The sequence below is a fragment of the Pichia membranifaciens genome (genome assembly GCF_001661235.1).
Source record: "Pichia membranifaciens NRRL Y-2026 unplaced genomic scaffold PICMEscaffold_2, whole genome shotgun sequence".
Classification (NCBI taxonomy): Eukaryota; Fungi; Ascomycota; class Pichiomycetes; order Pichiales; family Pichiaceae; genus Pichia; species Pichia membranifaciens.
In genome coordinates this window covers 146,937-171,082 of record NW_017566983.1, presented here as the reverse complement: position 1 = coordinate 171,082, position 24,146 = coordinate 146,937, and the positions used below count along the sequence as shown (strand labels likewise).

General features: G+C 43.7%; 13 protein-coding genes across 13 annotated transcripts; 5 read left to right on the top strand and 8 right to left on the bottom strand.

Moving 5' to 3' along the window:
- Positions 1–65: 65 nt before the first annotated feature.
- On the bottom strand, positions 66–644 carry PICMEDRAFT_71206 (hypothetical protein; the record flags this gene model as incomplete). The annotated part of the gene is made up of 2 exons (XM_019163861.1): positions 66–433; positions 632–644. The coding sequence occupies 2 exons, from the start codon at positions 642–644 to the stop codon at positions 66–68; spliced, it is 381 nt and encodes a 126-aa protein (XP_019018198.1).
- A 69-nt stretch (positions 645–713) lies between these two features.
- On the bottom strand, positions 714–2,294 carry PICMEDRAFT_15078 (hypothetical protein). The gene has a single exon (XM_019160653.1). The coding sequence runs from the start codon at positions 2,130–2,132 to the stop codon at positions 894–896; it is 1,239 nt and encodes a 412-aa protein (XP_019018197.1). The 5' UTR covers positions 2,133–2,294; the 3' UTR covers positions 714–893.
- A 231-nt stretch (positions 2,295–2,525) lies between these two features.
- PICMEDRAFT_71204 (hypothetical protein) lies at positions 2,526–3,071 on the top strand (the record flags this gene model as incomplete). Its single annotated transcript, XM_019163860.1, has 1 exon — positions 2,526–3,071. One exon carries the CDS (start codon positions 2,526–2,528, stop codon positions 3,069–3,071), a length of 546 nt encoding a protein of 181 aa, XP_019018196.1.
- A 375-nt stretch (positions 3,072–3,446) lies between these two features.
- Positions 3,447–4,298, top strand: PICMEDRAFT_21440 (hypothetical protein; the record flags this gene model as incomplete). The annotated part of the gene is made up of 2 exons (XM_019162203.1): positions 3,447–3,895; positions 3,995–4,298. Coding segments are annotated over 2 exons (753 nt in total), but the record flags the coding sequence as incomplete, so codon positions are not given.
- Positions 4,299–4,630: 332 nt separating this feature from the next.
- On the bottom strand, positions 4,631–6,190 carry PICMEDRAFT_10117 (hypothetical protein; the record flags this gene model as incomplete). Its single annotated transcript, XM_019159631.1, has 1 exon — positions 4,631–6,190. One exon carries the CDS (start codon positions 6,188–6,190, stop codon positions 4,631–4,633), a length of 1,560 nt encoding a protein of 519 aa, XP_019018194.1.
- A 185-nt stretch (positions 6,191–6,375) lies between these two features.
- PICMEDRAFT_15075 (hypothetical protein) lies at positions 6,376–8,997 on the top strand. Its single transcript, XM_019160652.1, has one exon. It carries the CDS (start codon positions 6,649–6,651, stop codon positions 8,845–8,847), a length of 2,199 nt encoding a protein of 732 aa, XP_019018193.1. The 5' UTR covers positions 6,376–6,648; the 3' UTR covers positions 8,848–8,997.
- Positions 8,998–9,135: 138 nt separating this feature from the next.
- On the top strand, positions 9,136–10,017 carry PICMEDRAFT_71200 (hypothetical protein; the record flags this gene model as incomplete). The annotated part of the gene is made up of 1 exon (XM_019163859.1): positions 9,136–10,017. One exon carries the CDS (start codon positions 9,136–9,138, stop codon positions 10,015–10,017), a length of 882 nt encoding a protein of 293 aa, XP_019018192.1.
- Positions 10,018–10,229: 212 nt separating this feature from the next.
- Positions 10,230–12,962, top strand: PICMEDRAFT_71199 (hypothetical protein; the record flags this gene model as incomplete). Its single annotated transcript, XM_019163858.1, has 1 exon — positions 10,230–12,962. One exon carries the CDS (start codon positions 10,230–10,232, stop codon positions 12,960–12,962), a length of 2,733 nt encoding a protein of 910 aa, XP_019018191.1.
- On the bottom strand, positions 12,921–13,934 carry PICMEDRAFT_106839 (hypothetical protein). Its single transcript, XM_019159706.1, has one exon. The coding sequence runs from the start codon at positions 13,821–13,823 to the stop codon at positions 13,014–13,016; it is 810 nt and encodes a 269-aa protein (XP_019018190.1). The 5' UTR covers positions 13,824–13,934; the 3' UTR covers positions 12,921–13,013.
- A 176-nt stretch (positions 13,935–14,110) lies between these two features.
- On the bottom strand, positions 14,111–15,772 carry PICMEDRAFT_18710 (hypothetical protein; the record flags this gene model as incomplete). The annotated part of the gene is made up of 1 exon (XM_019162084.1): positions 14,111–15,772. A coding segment is annotated over one exon (1,662 nt), but the record flags the coding sequence as incomplete, so codon positions are not given.
- Positions 15,773–16,997: 1,225 nt separating this feature from the next.
- PICMEDRAFT_71196 (hypothetical protein) lies at positions 16,998–21,011 on the bottom strand (the record flags this gene model as incomplete). The annotated part of the gene is made up of 1 exon (XM_019163857.1): positions 16,998–21,011. The coding sequence occupies one exon, from the start codon at positions 21,009–21,011 to the stop codon at positions 16,998–17,000; it is 4,014 nt and encodes a 1,337-aa protein (XP_019018188.1).
- A 432-nt stretch (positions 21,012–21,443) lies between these two features.
- Positions 21,444–22,595, bottom strand: PICMEDRAFT_71195 (hypothetical protein; the record flags this gene model as incomplete). Its single annotated transcript, XM_019163856.1, has 1 exon — positions 21,444–22,595. One exon carries the CDS (start codon positions 22,593–22,595, stop codon positions 21,444–21,446), a length of 1,152 nt encoding a protein of 383 aa, XP_019018187.1.
- Positions 22,593–23,969, bottom strand: PICMEDRAFT_15071 (hypothetical protein). The gene has a single exon (XM_019160651.1). It carries the CDS (start codon positions 23,762–23,764, stop codon positions 22,715–22,717), a length of 1,050 nt encoding a protein of 349 aa, XP_019018186.1. The 5' UTR covers positions 23,765–23,969; the 3' UTR covers positions 22,593–22,714.
- Positions 23,970–24,146: the final 177 nt, after the last annotated feature.

The following is a 24,146-nucleotide window of genomic DNA, read 5'->3' as shown; positions in this document are numbered from 1 at the left end:
GTGTGTTTACTATTGATAGACAGTATGACAGGAAGAAAGATATCACGTTACATAAGGGAATACATTCAGTAGCCGCTGCCAATGAGGTAGTCGCCCATTTTCTCGACAACGGTGGCGGCACCGCCGGCCTGGACGCCCTCTGGCGAGTGCGCAATGATGATTGCTTGCTTGGTCTTGACACACATCACGCCCTGCTGCTCGTGCTTACCGTAGATGGATCTGGCGTCCGCCTTGATGCAGAACTGCTTCAGGCCTTCGACGTGGAAGCCGGACATGTGCAATTGCGACGCGTCGTTGAACCCGGCAACAATGGCGTTGATCTCTCCGGGCTGCAGCGTCAAGTTCCCGCTGTTGGCCCAGACACCCGCTCCGTCCGCAGAGAAGATGGCGGCTTTGTCGAAGTAGCCGGATTTGAGAAGGTTGTCGGTATATGCTGTAGAAAGGAGGAAAGCAGAGGCCCTGTCGCCGCAACAAAACGGGGCCTCTCTCGACCGGTCCAGGTTAGTATTCGCTCCGCAATGGCTCTAGCAGCGGGCCACCGACCTGCGTGTGGGTTTGTGAGTGTGTATGTAGTGTCAGTTCCGGTCCCACACCCAGCCGGCTCCGCCGCCCGCAAGCGTCCTGCACATACCGTTCCAAGACATTGTTGTAGATGCTGAAGATGTTGTTTGAATATCTTCTCTCTTTGGCAACCGCAGCTCTTCCTTGGGCCCCATCCGTCTGCAAACGTGGCCCCAACACCTTCCATCTACACAAGACCTTCCGGCTTCCTCTGGCTCCCACACATCTCGCCACCAGCCGGCGAAAAAAAAGGGTTTTTGCGCCGATCGGCCGCAACATGTTTTTTGCAAGTTCATGTTCTTGTCCTATTAGTTTACACAGATGCACAGTCTCTACTCGTCGTCGTCGTCGTCCAGCACAACCTTACGCTTCTTGCGCACAACGGCGTCCTCATCGTCTTCGTCGTCGGCAGCGGCGTCCCGGTAGCGGGCCGCCCCGTCCCGCTTCACCTTCTTGAGGCGCTCGGCGGCCCGGTCGAGCTCGTCGTCGTCGAGCTCCGAGCCCTCATCGTCGTCGTCGACAACAAAGCCGTTCTTGGCACCGGGCACTGCGCCGTACTCGTCGTCGTCGTCGTCGTCGTACTCGTCGCCCTCGTCGGCAATGTCGATGTCGTCGTCATAACCGTCGCCGGCGTCTCTGAACCGGGCGCCATTGCCGCTGCCCGAGTGGCGCTCGGAGCGCTCCTCCTCGATCTGCAGCTTCTGCTGCTGTCTTCTGCGGGCCTTCTCGATCTCGCGGTGCGCCCGCTCCACCTCCCTCGCCTTCAGCTCCGGGTCCTCGCTCGTGACAATCGTGTTGATGCGCTTGGACTTCTTCATCTTCATGTTCTTGGTCAACGTGTCCGCGAGAATCTGGTGCGCCCGCGACTTCATGCTGGGCGGCAAGATCTGCACCGAGCGGTCCATGTTCATCAGCGACACGAGCGCCTGCCCGCTGCGCACGGCAAGCAGGTTGTCGTCGTTCGGCTTCGTCTTGACGTCGAAGTACTCGTGCCCGAGCTTCAGCGACATCGACCCGTCCTCCCACTCCACGATGTTCGCGTTCGACTGCTTGAACAACTCGTTTGTCTTGCTCTTCGCGTACCGCCATCTCACCGTGTTCGTCAGCTGCAGCTTCTTGAACTGCACCGACGACTTCAACGTCGACTCCGCCACGTCCGCCCCGTTCAGGCTCGTGCTCGCAGCAAACTCCTTCAGCTGCTGCTCAAACACGTTTGGTGTGAACGGCGCCGGGTCCACAAACAGGAACCGCGGCAGCGGGAAGCTGTACGCGTGGCCGTCCTTCGGCTGGTGCGACCGGGGGTGTCTGTCCACCGTGAGATCCGCGTGCTTCAACTCCGCCTCCTCCGCCTCCTCCGCGTCGCCTGCCTCCACCCCCTCCACCTCCTCGTCCTCCTCGTCCTCATCTATCCCAACATCCACCCCGGATCCCGTTCCGCCCTCCTCCTCCGCCTCATCGTCCCCGAACAAGTCGTCCATCTCCTCTTCTCCTGCGTCTCCAACGACCGTCTCTTTTTCCAGCACCGACACTCTGTCCGGCACCGATGTCTGTGCTTCGATCTCGGTCTCCATTTTCGGCTCTCGTCCTGCTCTGCTGCCGTCGCCTCTGCACTTTGCCCCCCGCCTTCCGTAACCTCTACTTTCTCCCTGTTCTTTCTCCGTCTTCCTTCATCCTTTCTGCTTCCGCCTGTCCAGACACCTCCACCTCCCACTTCCACCAGCGCAATCGTCTGCACAGCCTGGCTTTTTTGAGTCGATCGGCGCGCCGATCGACTCAAAATGGCTTTTTCCGCGGCTGCTGGACAAGACCCGTCTTCCCCTCAGTAGTGGCTTTTTTGTGGAAACACCCTATAGGAAACAGAGGGCAGCAAGTGCTTTCGGGAGAGAAAGGGAGTGCCCGTACAGCAGCAGGACAGCAGACAGCAGCACAACAGCACAGCAGCACACACTCTCACACACACAGCGATGCTATCCAGACAATCGGGACGTCTTATCAGGGCGGTTGCGGCCTCGGGCGCCAGAGGCTGCGTCTCGCCAGCCAGATTCTACTCTGCACACCACGGCGAGGAGCACGGACACGAAGAACACGGGCACGACGAACATGGTCACGACGACCACTCCATGCCGCTCTCGGAAAGCGAGTCGATCTTCAACTCCCACACGGCCACCGCAGCAGGTATCGTGGCGCTGATTGCGGGCTACGCCGCAATCAACTCCTCGTACAAGGAGTCGCACGACGGCGCCACCTTGCTCTCCCTGCTCAAGGCACCTGCGGTCTTAGAGGAGCTACAGGCAAACTACTCGTCGTACAGAGAGAGGGTCCAGCACCAGAAGGAGATCCAGGAGATGATGATGTTCCCCGGCGAAAGAAGAACGTACGACAACCTGGTGACCTCCATCGACGCCGTCCCGGGCAGATACTTCCCATCGGGGTCCAACACGCAGTTCAACACCGTTGCAGACCACGACGCCCTGGCCCCAAGAAAGACGAAAGAGTCGCCGTTCTACTGAGGCCTGCTGCCGCCGGCTCGCCGCCCTATTTATTCACTTATTCATCCACCTCCTCTTTTTTCTGCCCCGATGCAGGCCTTGCGTGTCCCGTCCATGTGTCCCGAGTCCTGAGTCCTGTTATTTATTACCTACTTCACCCTATATACACCTAACCAAGTAGCAGTTTTCTGAAAAGCCCCGGACGGCCGATCGTCCCGCCGAGACCGAGAAAAAGTCCCCTTGTTTACCTTTCAGGCCTATCTATTCCTCTGATGGCACAAGAACTAGGTGGTTCTATTCCAGGCTTGGGTCCGGTGAGCAGACCCCTTCTGCAGGCAGCCGCTCTGGAACAGTCCACACAAGAAGAGTAACGAGACAGCCAGTATGGCATATCTGGGGGTATCGAAATCAGCGCTCTTGGAGTGGATCAACGCCTACTTCGACATCAACTACACGAAAATCGAACAATGTGGCAACGGTGCAGTCTACTGCATGATATTTAACGCGTTATACCCAAACATCATCAACGTCTCGAGGATACACAGGTCTCCCAGCTCGGAGTTCGAGACACTGACAAATTACAAGCTGCTGCAGCACGGCTTCAACAAGGTAAGAATATCAAGGGACGTCAACGTAGAGAAGTTGATGCGATGCAGACTGCAGGACAACTTAGAGTTTCTACAGTGGTTGGGCAAGCTGTGGTGTGAACACAATAAGGACTTCACGTTCAGCGGCTCGACCTCACGCCCTGCCTCGAGAAGGACGAGCTCGATCGGTGTCGACCGAAATCCCACCAGCAAGCCGCTAGGTTCCAGGAAAAGCTCCAATGCCACGCCGCAGCAACGGTCCTCTCTGGCTACTGCAAAAGCAACTGCTCGCTCGACATCATACCCAGCACCGCCGCAGCACAGCAATAAAGAGAACAAGTCCACCGTCGCTGGCAGTAACGATTTTCGAGTTAACGCTGCTACAGATAACAATGGCAGCAATCACATAAGTGAGGATAAGAGGCTCCTGACTGAGGTTTCTCAGTTGAAGCAAAAGCTACAAACGGCCAATGAAGCACTGGAAGAGGTGTCCAACCTGAAGGAGTGCCTTCAGATTGAGAGAAATTTCTACTTTGGCAAACTACGAGAGATAGAGGTCATCTGTCAGAACATATCGCAAACGGACAACGCCGAGCAGATATCGACTCTCGCATTGATTGAGGATTTGAAGGATATAATGTATAGTACGGAGGAGGGGTTCTTACTGCCAGACGATGAGGCTGAAACACCTGATCTGGACGATAGTAATGAAAACATCGAGCAGGATATAAATCCAACGACGGCTTTGCATATCGACGAAAGTGAAGGCAAAAATGGATTCGTCTCACCGGAATCTCAGTACAGGCACATAGCACAAACGCGCCCAATCCATGACTCAAGCAATCTGGATCTCGATAACACGGATTCCGCTACAAATTTAACGAATGAAGAACTGTTTGACGATGAAACATTTTAAGTTGAGATGCTCGTTATTGGATGCTTATATAAATTTGTGAATGTATGCATAAGTATAAATGACTATAAATCCCAGGATTATGGGACGGGAGAAGGTTGTATGCTTTTTTTAGTACAGCCCCTGAAGTTTCTGATTCTTTTCGATTTTAGATTGAGAATCCTGAGGGAGTAGCTACAAAGACACATGTAGATTTTATTTGATTGTAGAGACGTAAATTCAACGTCAATATTGGAATAGACGCCTTCTAATTGGGAGCTATCGAAACCGCCAGGAAATTTGAAGTAGTTCTCATGTAAAGAGGATGTGAAGTTGTTGCTATCATGAAACCGAAACTCTTTCAAGCATCTGGGGATCTGCTGTAGATTCAGAATCTTTACTGCGGGATTCTTCACGAAGTGGTCCAGAATTATTATCCTCTGCAACCTAATCGTAGGGTTAAACTTGAACCTTTCAAAGTCTATCACGACTTCCGGAAGGTCGGTTTCTATGATAAGGTTCTGTAGGAAGTCTGGTATCTCAAAAATCGATTTATCTTTTTCTTCGTTATTTTTCAACGTTCGGAAAAGTTGCACCGTTTCCACGCTATGGGGGAGATTATGGCTCAACCAACCGAGTTCCACATTGTTGCACTGAAAGACAAGTTTTCTCAAGTACTTCAGGTTCGATAGATCTCCAAAATTCTCAAACCCACACTGTTGGTCGCATCGCACTTCGAGGAGCCTCAGGCTCGTCAACTGTCGTATGTCCCGGAAATCAAACTGATAGTATCCATCATCGTCGCTCTCTATTATGAGCTTATGTATGAACTGAAAACCGATGTACTTGCATAGCTTCAGAAACTCGTCGCTTTTCCTCAGCGAAGGGTCGGCCAGGCTGATTTTCAAAACCACCTTGATGTCGGTGGTGCTGACCTTATATTCCTCCAACAAAAACAAACAATACGAGAAGTACTTGATTAGCTTGTTGGTCGGGAGCTTGCTGTCATTGGATATCGTCATGTTGAGGAAGAAGAGTACCTTGGATCTGATCGTGTAGCGTAAATGAAGCTTGGTGCTGCAGTAGTGAAGGATGTTGATCACCTCCTTGAAATCGTGGTGATCCGATATAGCAAAGTTGAAAACGTAATGGGCACTGCATGGCAGTATGCTTATGTTTTTCGCCATCGTGTAAAACTGGGCAAAGTGATTTTTGTAGAATGAAAGCGTGATCATCCTCACCTTATTCATGTCGATTTCCAGGTTCATCGACATACATAGCGCGTTGAACGACTCACACTGGATGTAAACGGCGTAGTTCGCCAAAAACGCCAACTGATGCACGTTCGCATGGAGAATCAAGTTCTGGATCGATATCGTATGCGTTTCAAATAGCTTGGCAAAAATTTTCACGTTCCCGAAGATGAAGTCCCGCAAGTTGATCAGGTCGTTGGACAGCGGATCTTCGTCAAACTTCAGATACCCGCGGTCGGTGATCGTCACCGTCAGATCGTGGATCCAGATGTCTTTGCAGAACTCCTCGTTGAGCATCAAAAACCGGATGATCTCAGTTTTTGTGAAGAGCGTCTGTATCGTCTTGTTGAGCACATATGCGTACAATTCCGGTGGAAGAGAGCCCACCACCGTGCAAACAGCCTCCATCCTCTGCACCTAACACCGTCTTACTCTGCTATGGGCACTTGTAGACCCGGTAACCGCCCTCCCCGTGTTGCGTCCCGGCTCACATCAGCCCGCTTTCTGGCTCCAAACGACCAAGAAACGCCTTATTTGATAAGCTTTTCAGCAGCGTCCACCTCTACCCCGTCAAGCCTGTGTCGGCGTAAAGTCCGAGCCATCTCCGGAGCAGATGGAGAGAAAAAGGCGGAATTAAAGAAAATCGGATTTTGCGCCGATCGGCCCAAAATGGCCAAAAAAGGCCGATCGTCGTGGGAAAAGGAAAAGAAGGCAAGACCAGAAGGCGATGGAGAGGGAGGAAGGTGGCAAAGACCGAACAGAAAAGACAGGACGGAAGGAAGGGAAGAGCAATCAGGAAGAAAAGGGGTACAGGGAGGAGCGGTTCAGGAAGCAAGCAGCAAGCCATTATTCGAAAAGCACACAGAATGCTGGCTGGAATGCGTATACAGATGCTGGCGGTGAGGACACTGCGCCAGCCATTAGCGAAGACGCTCCGTCAACCCTTATCAAGGTCACTGCAGCTGCCATGGAGTTGCGGACGCCTAGATGCAAGGAGAAACTTCTCGCTGCTGAACAACAGGTTGCAGTTCAGCACGTCGAGATTGCTGTTTACAGAGGAGAAAAATGACAAGAAAGAAAAGCTGCAGAGTGGCAGCCAGAAGCAGGGACAAGAAGAGCAGAGTGGGAAGGACAAGAAGCCGTCTGGTCCGAACGGCAACGGGTCCCCCACGTTTGGCGACTGGCTTTTGTATTCTTTTGGTTTCACGGTGTTGTTTTCCTTGATCAGCTCGGTCAGCTCGCTTGAGATGTCCGATCCGCTCACCTTCCAGGAGTTCCAAACGAAGTACCTAGAGAAGGGTCTAGTGCAGAAGATCGAGGTCATCAACAACTCCTTTGTTAGAGCCGAATTGATTTCAACCGAAAACCCAAGGTACGTGACCTTTACTATTGGATCCGTTGCGTTTTTCGAAGGTGAGATTGACCGCGTGCAGGATAAGTTGGGCATACCTCTGAACGAGCGTATACCTGTCACCTACGAAAGGAGGTCCAGCATATTCTCGTACTTGATTCCTTTCATTCCAACCTTGATCTTGATTGGTGGCACGCTCTACATCATCAACCAAATCAGAAAGAAGAGGGGAGGCAGTGGTGGCTCAGGCGGACCACTCGACCAGATCATGAATGTCGGAAAATCAAAGGCCAAGCTCTTCAACCAGGAGACAGACATCAAAGTACAGTTTAAGGACGTGGCAGGTTGCGATGAAGCAAAGGAAGAAATCATGGAATTTGTCAGTTTCTTGAAGAACCCAAAGAGATACGAGAAATTAGGTGCCAAGATCCCTAGAGGCGCCATTCTATCTGGTCCTCCAGGTACTGGTAAAACCTTAATGGCGAAGGCAACTGCCGGAGAAGCGGGAGTTCCATTTCTTTCTGTCTCTGGTTCGGAGTTTGTTGAGATGTTTGTCGGTGTTGGTGCATCCAGAGTCCGTGATTTGTTCAAGACTGCCAGAAAGATGGCACCATGTATTATTTTCATTGACGAGATTGATGCCATCGGAGGTGCTAGAGAAAAAAACTCAATGAGATCCAATGACGAGAAAGAGGCCACCTTGAACCAGTTATTGGTTGAAATGGACGGTTTCGACAGTTCTGATCACGTTGTTGTTTTGGCAGGTACTAACAGGCCCGATATGTTGGACAAGGCATTGATGAGACCGGGTAGATTCGATAGACATATTGTGCTTGATAAACCAGACTTGGAAGGTAGAAAGGCAATTTACAAGATCCACTTGAGTCCCTTGAAGCTAGAGTTCCCTGTGAGTGACGTGTTTGCCGGTAAGCTAGCTGCTTTAACCCCTGGCTTTTCTGGTGCTGATATTGCAAACTGTTGTAACGAAGCAGCTTTAATTGCCGCAAGACATGATGCTGATTTTGTTGAATTGAAGCATTTTGAGTCTGCAATCGAAAGAGTCATTGTTGGTCTAGAGCAAAGAAGTAGAGTTTTATCTCCAGAGGAGAAGAAGACAGTCGCATACCACGAAGCGGGTCACGCAATCTGTGGTTGGTACTTGAAATACGCCGACCCATTACTGAAGGTTAGTATTATACCTAGGGGCCAAGCAGCATTAGGTTATGCTCAGTATCTACCGGACGATCAATACTTGACATCTCAAGAGCAATTTACCCATCGCATGATCATGGCTCTTGGAGGAAGAGTCTCCGAAGAATTGAATTTTGACGATATAACTACTGGTGCTGCAGATGATTTACAAAAGGTCACCAGAATGGCCAATGCCATGATTCTGAAGTTGGGTATGTCTAAAAAATTAGGCACTATTGTCTTTGAGCCTAAAGACACCAACATGCAAGTTCACAAACCATACAGCGAGGAAACATGGGAATTGATTGATGCTGAAGTTCACAGAGTGATTGATGATGCGCACACAAGATGTAAAAATTTGCTGACAGAAAAGATCAAGGAGGTGGAGAAGGTTGCCGAAGAGTTGTTAACCAAAGAGGTTCTTACCAGGGAAGACATGATCAGACTGATCGGCCCTAGACCATTCGAAGAGAAGAACGAAGCTTTCAAGAAGTACTTGGATCCAGACACCAAACAGCAATAACTTCCTTTCCCATACGTCCCCGGTAGATGAGTTTATTTATATTTGTAGCTAACATTTACATACCATTGTGTCTATAGAATAGTTTATAGTTTCCAGTCATAGAAAAGACATTGTACATAGCGAAATGCGAGAAAATGAAAAATCCTGGAGAGAATAGAAAATGCTTTAGCACCGCTACCTTGTTGACCATTAGAGGTCGGAACAGGATAATATCCTGTAAACATAACCTAGGTCAGAGAAGGACGAGAAGGAGAGAAGAAGCTTTAGAAAACGGTAATCTGCAGCGGTATGGATCAACCGAAACCAGATGAGTTTTCGTACCAGGGCTATAAGATTCCACTTCCTGGATCGATTTCTGCAGATCGTCACAATCACCAGGCTGTCAGCAATTTCAATAGCATTTTTAGTTGTGATGGGCATAATTGCAACTTGTGCGAAGAGTGCCTGACTAGAAATATGTACAGCAGCTCTTTCGGTTTGTCGAAAAGCTCCAAAATACCAAATTCGTCTGAGGTCTCAAATTCTAACACGAACGGTAGGAAGGAGAAAGAGCAGGATAGAGATACGACATCTGATTATGAGATTGGAGAAGGGAAGTATTTTACAACAGAGAAAATACTACTCTCTATACTATGGAGTAGCATTAAACAATCAGAATTGACGATACGAAACGCTGAGCACAGCAAAACAAAGAGCGACACAATCGGTACATCCTTCAAAGGCTCAGCAGAAAGATCAACCACATCATCTGATAGATCTAGCAAAAGTTTACAAGATATCCTGAACGTGAATCCGGCGAAAAAGGCCAGAACCAACCTATCGGATCCCGTGTTAGCCGAAAGTAAGAGCGAAAACCCGCTCAAACCATCTTCAATAACACAACCGCCAGCTAAAGATAGCCTTTCTCAGAATACAAATACTGTACCAGATAACTCCCCCAATGATAATCGGGACGCTAATGGCAATCCGATAGACAAGAATAATGATACAACCAAGGCTGTCAAACCCGCATTGAAAAAAGGCAAAATCTCGTGCTATGGCAAGATCAGAGATAACGAGTGGGGTTGTCATGCTAGCTTTGATTCCTTAGATGCCCTCAAAAAGCATTGGGGTGACGCCGCTACTGGTACCATTTGCCTGCAGAGGTTTATTGATCTTCGAAAAGGATGATATTTGATACCTGGAATGATTTTAGCGGTCACGGTTTTTGTTTTTCCGCATTTTCTCATTTTCTCATTTTCGTCTTTTGCGGACCTACATTTTGTTCGGGGACAAAACGGCTTGTTTACACTTCGTGTGTTATCCTCATCTTGAGTGCACTGATTAAGTTTATTGCAGCAAAGGAGTGTACAGGTGGACCACTTTTAGAATAGCTAGAATCAATGCAGCCGGTCACAGATTTTGGTAGTCTAAGCATGGACAAAGAAAATATCTTGCCAATACCTCAGGGGCGATCGGCTAGCAAACTATCAGAACTGATCAACACAGACTCGAACGTATTACAATCGCAGCTAGCAGAGCAAAGGCTCAAGTTTGAGAAAAACTTGGATCCACAGTTTCTCCAGGACCTAGACGACCCTCTAGACTCATATTTACAGTACATCAAGTGGATACGAGAGAACTATAGATCAGGGAACACTCATGAATCGTTGTTAATTCAAGTTTTGGAACGCACCACCCACGATTTCAAGGACGATGACTACTATAAGAACGAGATTAGGTATTTCAAGGTGTGGCTTGAGTACATAACTTACAGCGACCATCCAAGTGATGTGTTTAACTACCTTTTCAAAAAAAAGATAGGCTCTGACCTATCACTTTTCTATGAAAACTACTCTCTATTTTTTGAATTGAATGATCAATGGGAAAATGCCGAGGAAATTTTGAAGTTAGGATTGTCAATAAAGGCTAGACCTCTTCCTAGGCTATCAAAATCTTACGATGAGTTCTTAACCCGACGGTCATCGAAAACTGCCAAAGAAAAGCCACGTTTAGCGGGACTATCTAACCCCGGTGGAACAGGTCTAACTTCACAAGTTCACAGCAAGAAAGAAGAATCCAAAATCAAAATATTTCGTGATGCACCATCAAACTCTGATTCTAAATTTCTCAGGAATAATGATACCGATGGCGGCAGTGATAATTTCTTTTCACACATAAACGAAATAAGGCATTCTAAGAAAGAAAACATTATAAATCCTACATCATGGAAGGGAGAGACATTAAAAAACTCAGGAAAAACTTTGAAGGAGGCAAGTAAAATCGAAGTGTTTGATGATAAATCTAATCAGTATCCTATAACTAATACGCTCAAACACCAGGATGGTAAACATTTTGAAACATTCGACTTTAATTTTGACCTATTCATGCCCGATTCTTCAGCAAATAATCCTAGGAGTATGATTGAAGTTTTATTAATGTTTCACCAGAAAAAGGTAGACCCTGTCGAGAACAACCCCGTCGAAAACACCGAAAATGATAAAAAGAGAGGACAATCCGAAGATATATCATATAATACTCCTCGCAACAAAAAGTCAAGGACTGAATCAGAATCAGCTTCAGCATCCACTGAACGGACTTCTGGAATTGCTGATACCCCACTACTTGAGTATTTCAAAAATTCTAAAAGTGGCCTCTTCCCGCCGGAAAATAATTCTAACGAAATAAGCGTAGATGGAAGAGACTCACAAGGTGAAAACAAATTTAAACTTAGTCAGTCTAATTCTCTAGCCGTTACCGGAAATCACCTCCTTTCTGAAAAAAATGAAGCAGTTGAGCAAAATGGAACTCAGAGCAACCTGCTAGATGCTATTATTGGTGGGGCATTTAGCGACATTTTTACCGACACCGTGACAAAACAAATGGAGCCTAAAACGCCATCGAAAGAACGTAAACCTAAGATTGAAGAGCTTCGTCTTTCGGTTGATAACATTGATGATGTTGATAATGATTTGTTAAGCTCACCATTTGTCGAAAATCCTAATAACGCTGACGAGAAAGCCAGATCTGCTTCCGTTGATCCTCCCGTTGTCAATCCATTTGACACCCTGTTCAAAAGAAGCCATCTCAAGCATATTGAAATGTCCATATATCAAAACAATCACCTACACAATTTTGACTCGAAACTATTCGACAAGCTTCGAGTCTTACATAAGGTTCTGAAGCCCAATGCACCTGCATTAACTGGCAACAAACAAACTTTGCTTGAATTTGAAAAGAATGAAGAGTACTCTGTTATTATGGAATTAGGACGTGGCGGGTTTGCTACCGTCTATTTAGGTGAACAACTCAACGGTCAGTTAAGCGCAATTAAAGCTGAACGCCCTTCTGATATTTGGGAGGCGTACATCTTATCGAAACTAAACACGCTCTCCAACGATTTTATAAAATTGAAGTCTTTTTTCAAGTTTGGAGACGAATCTTATCTGATTCTTCCTTATCTACAACAAGGAACAGTGCTGGAATTGGTGAGCAGCTTATCCAACTATCAATTTCTGACAGGTAAGAATCTCATTGAAGAGTCATTGGTAATATATTTTACTATTCAATTAATCAGTAGCGTGTTGAAACTTCATTCTCTTGGTATTGTTCACTGTGACATCAAGCCAGACAATTGCATGTTGAATATACAAAGTGCTGAAAGTAAGATCAAGTTCAATGATATTGTATTGATTGATTTCGGTCGATCTATTGATTTGTCTTTATTTCCAAAGAGCACCAAATTCAAATGTAAACTAGAGAAAACAGACAACCAAGATTGCCCTGAATTTGTGAACCAAACTTCATGGACTTATGAACCTGACTACTACGGCATTGCCAATATTGTACACACGTTGCTGTTTCAAAAAGTGATCAAAGTGCAGTCTACTTCCAAAGGTGTTCAATTACTAGAACCTTTCAAACGCTATTGGCAACGTGATTTGTGGAATGAATTGTTTGATCTACTTTTGAATCCCAGAAAGTACAACGAGTCAGGTGATGTCTATATGGAGCTTGAGAAGGTAATGTGCAAATTGGAGTCGTGGTTCAGCCTAACAGTCGATAAAAGAACTTTCTTGGATAAGTTGACCCAGATAAGCGAGATACTAAACACAAGATTCAAGAGAACGAAATAAACGGTATATGTATTCTGGTTTTGTAAAAAACGTAGCATTTAATGCAAAAAACTACAGAAGATTTGGTACTTTTCCAGACTCCTCCCAACAATGTTTTGAGCAATTGGTGCAGAGGTATTTGAATTTTTGTGCCGAAACAACGTTGAAAAGCCATTGATCATCAGAAACAAAGGACTCAAAGTCGTTTGGCACGTCCACCCTGGAACTTAAACTCAGGTTGGAAAAATTTGTGTAAGTGTTGGAATCAAGGTCAAGACTGAAGATAGGATTGTCACTTATATCACTCGCTTCAGACTCTTCAACTCTGTTACTTACATCAAAGGTTTGCTGTGATTTATTAGCTTTAATATTACCTTTGCCAAAAATCTTGCCCAAACATTTATCAAAGAATCCACGAAAAGCACTCAAAGGTTTTTCCTCAACCAGCTGGTTACTTAAGCTGATCTTATTATCTGAGTTGATCGAGCCCAGACCCGCGAGATTTACATAGCTTCTTGTCTTATCTTCCAACGTTGTTTCGATCAAAGGTTGGTCTGTGAATTGTTTGTTTGATAAATTGTATTCATTTTCACCTGTTAGATAATGGTGTAAAATATCACTATTTTCCAAAACTGGCTTTCGAAAAAGAGTTGATTCTGCAAGCCAGGAAGGTGACTCTGTCATAAGCATGCTCTGTATGAGACTGTATGTTTTACTTTCTCCTAACTCTTCCCACTCATTCCCATGGATCTCCTTTTTATTCTCCTCTACCTTGTCAATGCAGCTCTGTTCATCATAATAGCAACTATTAGTGTTATCAGTATGCTTTGTTGAAATAGAATCGCTGTTAGATTCAAGGGTTACCTGATGTGACATTTTCATTGTTCAAGATTTTTTACTAGAAAATATAAACAAAAGTAACATGGCGAATACAACACCAGGAATCTGGAAAGAAAAGGACATAAAAGGTCAGTACCTCAGATTACAACAAATATATTTTAAGCAACCAACAACTCATTTTCTTAGCCTCTGTCGCTTTCTTCTGTTCTGTTTTCTCATATTCGTCGTTTCCGAACTCCGAAAACATGTTGTGCGACACGTACCTATTTCCCAAACAGATCGCGAATGTTTCTTTTAATTTTCTCTATAGGTCTTTCCCGTTGCATAATTTCAGCATCTTCCTCTTTAACCGTTTTCTTCACAATTAGATTGAAGAACGAACCAAAAGCTAGCGCCAAAACAGTCAATGTGAGAATAATCACATTGTACGGCATCGAAAAATCTGGGGTCGGAAGTGTCAAAAGACTTGTAGTGGTACGCATGATGTATTTGATCTCGTTATCGTTGTCATCATCCACAAGTGCAAAAATGGTTGGCTCAAGTTCAAACCCGTGATTTGCATCTGGTGGATACTCTGCGTACAATAACATTGCTTTATCAAATTTGAATGAAAACTTGAGCTTGCTTTTTGGCGGTGCCTCGATAAGTAATTCCAAATGCGTTGGTGCCACACGATCGACAGCAGGATTGTAAATTATCTGCTTAATGTAATCTGGCAAGTTTTTATCATGAACATTCATGACTTTTGTGTTTCCATATTCGTCGCCAACACTTATAGTCATCGAGTGCATATATAGCCTAACGAACCATGGAAGTGTTTCAAAAATAATGATCTTTTGAGCTTTCTCATTTGGGTTATAAAGATCAAGCCTAAAACCACCAGCATCTTGTGAATAGCCTGATAATGATCGTGATGCATAGAATGGGGGTGGCTCCACGGGGTTAACATCTGAGGCATTATTTGTGTTGAATCTAAAATTGTATTCTGCACTAGTATCTAATTCAAAGCAAATGTTTGACCCTTCAAAAAATTCTTTTGCCGGTGATAATGAAAGCATTTCCAGTTCCCAGTTGTCCAAGTTCATATCGAGACAAACTTTGGTAGGGTCCGATGCCACCAATGACCCTCCTTCAATTGCTTTACCAAAAAGATCTATCAAGCTATAATGATACTCTTTACTTAAAGGTAGAGGAAAACAATGGTACAAGTCAAAGATTTTGGACTCATTACACCTGAGTTCTGCGCCAGGAGTTGGTTTTGGAATAGGCATTTCATTTTTTTCTAGAATTTTTGGAACATTCAATATCATATTAATGGATTGTTTCATTGTCTGCTTGCAATGCTTGGCATCTCCTCCTTCACAATCAGATACGACATCAATTGACATTGAGGTCCATTCCGCATTAAACATTTTGTTTCCGCTTAATAAAGTTGAAATGCCTTGTTTTCCTTTTGTTGGTAAAAATTTTAAGAATGGTGTCAAGTTTTCCGTACAAATAGGTTCCCTTGGGAGGGCGCTCCTAAAATGATAAAGGTTTCCAATTAATTCAACCTGTGACTCCAGGTCTATATCACCACCAAATAACTTTTCGGGATAAGTAGTGATGGAGGAATCGATGAAGTTGAACGATGCACAGAACATACCTGATAACGAATTGGCCAATTGGATCCATTCCTTGAAAGCTGTCTCTTTTGTATCTGCTTCAATGGTGGCCCAAAGCTCAACACCGGTCCCACCACTGGAGAATCCGTTATGCACCAGCTTACCATTCACTTCGGAATCATACCATCCATGTCCAAATCTTAAATGTAATTCTCTAGTATTCGTTGATTTTAGCACTCCCCCAAGTGATTTGGGGATAACATCGTAGTAAAGTACCTCGTCGGCTTGCGGGTACAATTCGGAGGTGCCATTGGCCTCGAAGTTGAAAGAGACTAATAAATTGTTTCCATGTAACGGCTTTATTTCCAAGTATTCTGTATTTGGAAAGCTTTTGCTGTTTCTGTCAAAATACCGTATGTCTTTTGGCTCTTTTGTTACAGGTTCTTCTTCTCTATCTTGTAAACCTTCAAATCTTACTGCTTCTGCACCTTCATGTCCCATACCTGCTATGTACGCAAGTTGGTTTTCTTCAGAACTATCATCGGTAACTGATTCGTACACAAAACTTCCAGCATCATTCTTTGCAACTTCTTCAACTTTTGCTTGGTTTTCAGCGGAATATTCTTCTGGGACATCCACTTTGGCTGTACTTTCTATCAATTCAATCTCCGTCGTGGAGCTTGTAGTCACGTCAACCTCAACTTCGGCAGCAGCTTCAAGGTCAACTCTTTTATCATCCCCAAACCCTCGTTGCACCAGCAACAATAGCACTAGCTGCACTATCCCAAGTTTCATCTGGTTATCTTACTAGGAGTTCCAATAGAATGAACACACGTTTACAATTATACCAAAAAATACCATTAACAATGGTAACATAGTCATCATTTAAACACGACAAAAAAACCACTTTTCAATGTTCGCTCTGATCTCCTAACTGTAAAGTGAGCGTATAAAAAATACTGCTTGCTTTATCAAGCATGATAGTGTACGTTTTGGCTGATTTTTATTAAAGCTAAATAGAATTACATGTATGATGTAGAACTGTGATAACTCATTAAAAAGTTGGATTATCCTTGTTCATGGCAATAAATTAGATGTAGAAAAAATCATGAAATTATGATTTTATGCACTTCGTATGTTTTACTTTTTCTTTGAGGTTTGTTAATTTACTATTCTAACTAAGTGTTTTTCCTTGAAATAATTACTAGTGTGACGTTCCTCATGATACTATAATGATAAAGCAAGAAGTTTCAAGACCTTGGTTACTGAGAACACGTTCTCTTTTTCAAATAAAGCGGGTATACAATGTTCTACATTATTGATTATATGATATTTTCTCTCTAACAATCTATTTTCAGCTTCAGATCTTGGTGGATCTGCAATTTCAGGTTAACATTTTCTGTAGCACAGTAAGAACTTAGTCGAGCTAATGGTTCTATTATGAAATATAAGGATACGCTGAAAAACTATCTAAAGTATTATTTATCAACCTCAAATAGTGATCGTATTTACAATCTTCAATTAGTTCCATTCAGTATACAGACATGGTGTAATCACAGTTAAAGATTAGTGGTAATGTTTTTGAAAGAAAGGTATCAAACTTTAATAGAATTCAATTTTTCTTCAATTTCTTAGTACTGATTTTCATCAATTTCACCCTCAAAAAGACCCAGCTGATCACCCTTTGAAGGACTGTTACGACTGAAATTAGTACGTAGTAAAGAGTCATATCCACCTTCAAATTGTATTGATCCAAAACCTGTTTGCCGCTGTTAAACAAACATTCCCCATTCGACAATCTTTCGTTTGCAGTACATGTTAATCTCAAAGATGATGTGAAAACTTGATTTGAGATTAGCATAACACAGTAATGAAGAGGCGATGTGTAATTCAGAGCTTTCAAGAATCCATCTAGAGTCATAGCCAATAGACCAGCCATTGCCACACCAATGGAACAAAACACAGAAATGACATTAAGCGCAAAGCCAGGATGCTCGAATACCGTATTGAAAGATATACCTAAAGACTCCCCGGCATTGACAATCAAGAATGTTGTATAAAAGATTGTGAAAAATAGCTTTGCATCAGTTTGGAACCCAATTACAAATACCATGAAGATGGTAAAGACAAAACATGAGACGACTTCAAACGGTATTTCGATGAAAAAGTAACTGAAGAAAAATGAGTTCAAACCAACAACATCGTCATTGTATTCGTCATAAAAATAGTCTCGCTCCTGAGGATATGCAGCTAAATTGTTTAACATGCCAGTGAAGTATAAAGCCGTCATCTGTTGAATTAAACCTAGTCTGTCTTGAATACTGGTTGTGTTATGCTTAAGCCTGGAAAAAAATAAAGCAAGAATGATTGCCATTCCCAAGATTTGTGTGGTACGAGCAATTAAAATGTTCTTATCTCTCACCAATCCAACCCATTGTCTGGAAGTCAAAACCCAAAATCCAATAACAAAACTGGCAGGTTCTTTGATGGTTGATTTGAAAGTCTCTCTCACTTGTGACTTGCTATTGAGTATGAGAGCGTTCTTTGGAATCTGAATATCTGTGACTGCTGCCCAAGAATTTATAATATGTGTCACCCTTGCTCGTGTCTGCTCCTCAATTTCCTTGTTAGAAGTATTGTATGAAATCAAATCAATCACAAAATCTGCCAAACTTGTAAGGTGAGGAACAGAATAACCTATTGAGTCAAAGTATGGAATAATCTTGTCTTCTTTACCATCAAATGCCACCTTACCACCTTTTGCAAGTAGTAAAACAGAGCCAAAATGATCTAAGGTTCTTGGCTGATGGATAGTCATAATAATAGTCGTTCCTTGCTTAGTTAAGTTTTCAAGACATTCAACAATAGAAGCTGCCGTAAACGAATCCAAACCTGATGTTGGCTCATCCAAAAAGAGGATTTTAGGGGAGGATATTAATTGAATTGCAATAGACAGTCTTCGTTTTTCTCCACCCGAAATACCCTTGATCAAATCGTTTCCTACCAAAGTATTGGCACAATCCTTTAATCCCATTTTGAGAATGATATCATCCACTACTGTATGCTTCTCCGAAAGAGTATAAGATGATTTGGATAGTCTTAATCTCGCAGCATATCTCAGTGTTTCTCTCACTGTTAAAGCTGAAAGCAAATGATCATCTTCTTGAACGACGTAGGAACAAACATGGCGGATCATATGGTAATCTTCTATTTGATAATTGTTAAGGTAAATGTCACCAGATGAGGTGTATTGTGTCATCAAATTTGAAGATAATCTACCACTTATCAAATTCAAAAAAGATGTTTTCCCAGAACCTGAAGGTCCCATAATTACATTAAGTTTCTTGGAGTGAAATACAGCACTGACATTATGCAAAATTTCCTTTGATGACTTCTTTAACTTATTTGTGACGCTTAGGTTAATATTTTTGACAACTAGAGTTATTGAATCAACATCTCCGTTTTCAGTACTAATCAATGCATTTTGTTGTCGCTGGTGTTTGATATCTTCAACCATTTGTGAATAATCTATGGAATTGTCGATACTATCTGATGATTTCACTTCTTTGCCCATTGTCATGTCAAGTGGTTTAATATAAAGAATTAGACCTGCTGCAACGTAGTGGCCTATTGCAAATGCTAGGACCACACAAATAGGGAGAGCATCCCAGTTTTCCCAAAACCCTAGATTGTTTAAGATGTATTTACCAGAGTACTGATAACATATTTGATTGACGTCAGGATTGTCAGCATTTATTGTATAGCATTCACTACGGTAGTTTGAAAATTGGTTACTAGCCAAATAGCCAAATGAGTACCAGAGATACGCCACATATTTACACCACCTCACGTACACCGGTAACTGTTTTGCGTTCGCAAACAAACCATTTGTCATTGACTGAAAGGTGAAGTTCAAGTTACCTATTAAAGTAGCAATTGACACATCTCTGCTCAAAGATGCGGCAAAGGTGGCAAATGTCATTGTGTTCAAATGGAATATTAAGCAGCCTGCAAAATATTTGAAAAAGTATTTTGCCGAATCAAGTCTCAAGCCATACATGAAGTATGTAGTCAAGGAGAAGAATAATGAAATCCAGAAGTCCTCAGTAATCAATTTACTCACTCTTCTAGCAAGGAGGAATCCAGAGACAGAAACACAATTTTCCATCCTTTCTCTGTCAAAAACCTTCAAATCTAGGTTACACAAACGATAGATTTCGTACAAGAGGAAAAGGTAACATTGAAGGGAGCACGTTGAATACAACGACGACTCAATTGATCTCATACCTGCCACACTTGTTCCAGGCTTGAAAAACAACCAACCGCATAAAAGTCCTAAAAATAATCCTTCAAACACAATTGAAAACCAACCAACAGGATCACGGTATTGTAGTTTTAAGTTTCTTCTAATTAGAATGTTGACTTCTCTCCAAAATGGAGCACGACCGACAGCTTGAAACAACTCTGATTCTTGCACAATATCTTCCGACTGCAGGTCCGTGTCACATATAGCTTGGAAGCTTTTCATTTTCTCTTTCCAAACATTTGAGATAGACTCTACTCTCTCATAAGACTCAACCTCCTGGGCCTTAGTACGTGTGTCGATACTAGTTATATCAATAAAGAAATCTGCAGGATTAACCTTAGTCTCAGGGATTCTGTAGCCAAGAGAATCAAAGTGGCTGAAAATCTTGCTGTATGAGTCCCCATAACAGAGTTTTCCCTTCGACAATATGAGAACCGTATCAAACAACTTAAAGATGTCCGCTCTGGGCTGGTGGATACTCATTATGATAGTTTTGTTTAGTCTTTTGGCAATATGCTGAAAGGATTTACACAGGAGATACGCATTGTAGTTGTCCAAACCTGTGGTTGGTTCATCAAGAAAAAGCACAGACGGATTCGAAATCAGCTGTAAACCAACACTTAAACGTCGTTTTTCACCGCCACTCAAACCTTTATGCTTTTTGTCTCCAATTAAAGTGTCTTTACACTCTTTTAGTCCCAAAGTCAGAATAATTTCATCAACTAAAAGCTTGCGCTGCTCTTTTGAAGATAACTTGGGTAACTTCAGTTCTGCAGAATACATCAACATCTCAGAGCAAGTCAACGTCGGAATTAAAATGTCCTGCTGGATAACATACGCATGCCTGTAACTACTTAGATCATCCTGATCGTTGTATTTGACCACACCTTGTGTGAACATTGCTTTCTTGCTAAACTTCCGGTTCGCCAGACGGTTCAATAGCGTTGTTTTTCCCGAGCCACTCCCTCCGACTATACAAGTCAAAGAGTTGGAGGGAATATCAAAGGACATCGGATGTAGAATGGTTTTTATCGATTCTGCAGACTCAATGTCTATTGGATTTTTTTTTGAGAATGGCTTGAGGACATTTGCAAGACTTCTCTGCGAGCCAGAAAACAGCGATCCTATGGACAAATCTCGTACTGTGATCTTCACCTTTTTTGTCCTTGTAAAGGATATGTTTTCCTCATAGTACTGGAGATAGTTGTTCTCGTCCTTATCATTGTAATCATGATTGGACTCTGCGGGACTGCCCGTATTGCTGTCCAACGTGCTGCTTTTGAGCGTTGTATGGAGCAATTCTTTCTCTATCGAGGCCATGTCTTCAAAGCTAGCATGGGGAGCCAATTTTAGATAGTCGCTGAAAGCTAAAGAGTGATGATCGGTTACGTGAACAACGACTTCCGTGTCTTATCCTGTTGTGTACAAAAGCCAGAGCTTATCCCATGTTCTTTTCCGCACGGGCCAGAATCATGTGGAGGATCGGCACCGGTGCGGCAGTTCGCTTGCCTCGCTTGTTACATAGGGCAAAAACGGTATTCCGCAGCTGTTAGGTTTTCGGAGATAAGCACCTTGAACCTACGGCATAGGTTCAGTCCCGGAACAACTTGTCAAGAAAGCAGCTCTCTGTAAAATAGGAACCGTGTAGCCAAGCGACCGTCAGTGGCGGCGGTCCTGCTTTTAAAAGCCAAGTATGCGAATACCATCCTCCACATTTGACAGGATCAAGCCGGTTGCAGTGACTGCAGTATTCTAAGTTACAAAAGTTTTATTCTGGTATTTTTGCAAAAGTAGAGCAATTGTGTCCTGCTCCTCTAAGTCGTCCTCTTTGGCATCCTGGCTTGTTCGCTCGCTGTTGTAATTCTCCTTCTCGTCAGGCTTTACTGCTGCCCCGTTTCCGCTATCCGTCACCGGCTGCTCCTCTTCGACACCGGGCTCCACTTCCCGTTTCTGTTCCTTAGTGTACTTAGGCTCCGTATCATTGTTACCTTGACCTTTCAAGACAAGATTCTCAGCTCTTTCCAACTTCAGTTTGGTGGCAATATTGATGCCCTTTAGCTTGGCTATCTCATTCTCCTTTTCCATAATATGTCGTTGTAAGGTGACTGAGTTTTTTCGCAGCTCGCTTAACTTGTGATTGTTGCTGTCATTGATGGTCCTGAGTTTCTTCACTTCTTCTTCTGTTTTCTGAGTTTCTGTCTTTTTGGCCTTGAACTCTTCTCTTGCCTGGCTGACTTTTTTCTTCAAGTCACCATTGTCTAACTTGACCTTTTTGATCTCTTCTAAAATATCGCAGTAGCTGGCGTATATTTTGCTGTTGGACGATTTTAACCGGGTGTATTCCTTCTGCAACTTGAAGTTCGATGTTAATAGTTCATCGTATCTCTTTTTGAAGCTCACTTGTTCGTACTTCTCAATTAGCTGAAGCAAATAAGCATTGTTGCGCTCCAAACAAAGGCAGTATCCCACCAACTCGTTTATATCACCGTCGCATTCTCGATCGGTGTACTTCTCGTTTACAATGTTGGTTGGCGCAAGATCAGGCTCGAAAGTCTCATTTTTGGATTCAGAGTACCATCTTTCTGTCTCATCACGCATCAGACGAAGCGTTCCATCTACTTCCTGGTTATTTCCGGTCTCTTCATCATCTAAACATCTTCTAATCCTGTCGTGTATATTCCTGACCTCGTCGTCGGGTAGATATACATCTTCTGAAAATCCCTTATCAAAATCGATGGTGTTAAAATGCGTCGGTCCTTCGGAGGTATCTTCACTCCCACGAATCCATAACTTTAGTCGCTGTAGTACCATTCTCAAGCACTGAATACTAACCAACTGAGGAATAAATTGAATATCACAGGGATTTTGTTTACGAGGCGGTTCCATTGCATGTTTCTCAAGCATCTGTGTTGACAATTCATGCGTGTAGTGTTTACACTGCGGTGGGAAATTCTTTCCGTGCGCGTAGAAAAAAAAAGTATATATCAAATATATTACGCCTATCTATACGTTGACAAAACTATTCAATATTTCCAACCGTAGGTACTGCCCAATCTCTTTGTCAAGTGATCACCAGCAGTCTGAGAAACGCCATGTTTGTCCATGTAGTGACTGGCACCTCTACCCTTTATTTCTCTGATACGCTTACTTGGAACGGGTTCGAGTAAAGTCGTGTCACCAGGGTGTGCAAACAAAACGATAGAGTATCTGTCCTTTCCCTGATCCAGCAACTCTTTAGGAAATCTGACTCTGTGAATCGTAGACTTCAATAGCCCATTGGTCCAGTAACAGAGCTGATCAGCTATGTTGACAATTAAAGGTGCTGCTTCACCCTTGGCCTTGTACTTAGGCGAGGCATCAACATATGGAACATTCTCCCATTTCTTGCTTAACGGAGAAAACAACTGTAGGCCAGACTCTTGCTCCCGTTGGAATAGCAGAGTGACGGTACCGTAATCGGTGTGCGCCCCAGCCACATTGACCTCATCAAATTTGGCCTTTTCTTCGGTACTTGCGTTGGCGGATACAGGGCTTGGATAGCGCAAGAACCTGAAAGTAGTACCAGAGAAATGGTCGTCGTGATGTCGTTCGACAAACCATTCAGCATCAATACCATCTACACCTTCGATCTCCAAACCTTTGGCTAATAGGCGCAATGATCTCTTCAATGCTTCACGTAGCTTTAAAACAGTGGCTGTCACTACGTCCATCTTATCCTTCCAAAACTCTGGGATTGGCTGGTCCGGAATGCCTGTTTTCAGGTTGAAATTGGCAAAGTTGAAACCTTCCTTTGGATCCCCGTACCCTCTGTCCAAATCGTCTTCTTCAAGATTCTCTACCCCCATACCCGTGTATCCAGCATTATCCTGCTGGATAGGACACTTTTGCTTCTCTTCAACAGGGAGATGGAAGTAGTCGTGAGAGAACTGGAAAAGTAGATCTATCTCTTCTTGGGTGAACCCATGTCCCTCAAACATGAGGAAACCCTGGGTGGAAGATGCATGCACGATCTTCTTCGCGTTATCTTCAGACGAGTCGAGCAAGTCAATAACTTCTAGTTTTGTTTCGTCCATGTTGTGTATATTGCGTGGTTGGCACAGAACTAATATTAATGATAAAATGTGAACCGCAAGAGAAGTTAAGTGATGTCTCGAAGAGAAAGAGAGCAAGAAAAAATGTACGAGACGAGCATTACCTCGTTATCTAGTCCAATCCAACTTGATGATACGATAAATTCTAATTTTTGATCATCCCAATTCCGGCGGAAATGCCTTCGGAAATCCCCGGTCACGTACAGAAAATGCTAAAAAGAAAAAATTCTCACTTCTTCTGGACAAAAGATTTTGTAAGCATTGCTAATGGAGGCGGAGAGGAATATTCGACATAAACTGGAAATTTTGATCAATAAGCGCTATTCTTAGACATACGATTCTTGATGGGGTAGATTACATTCCT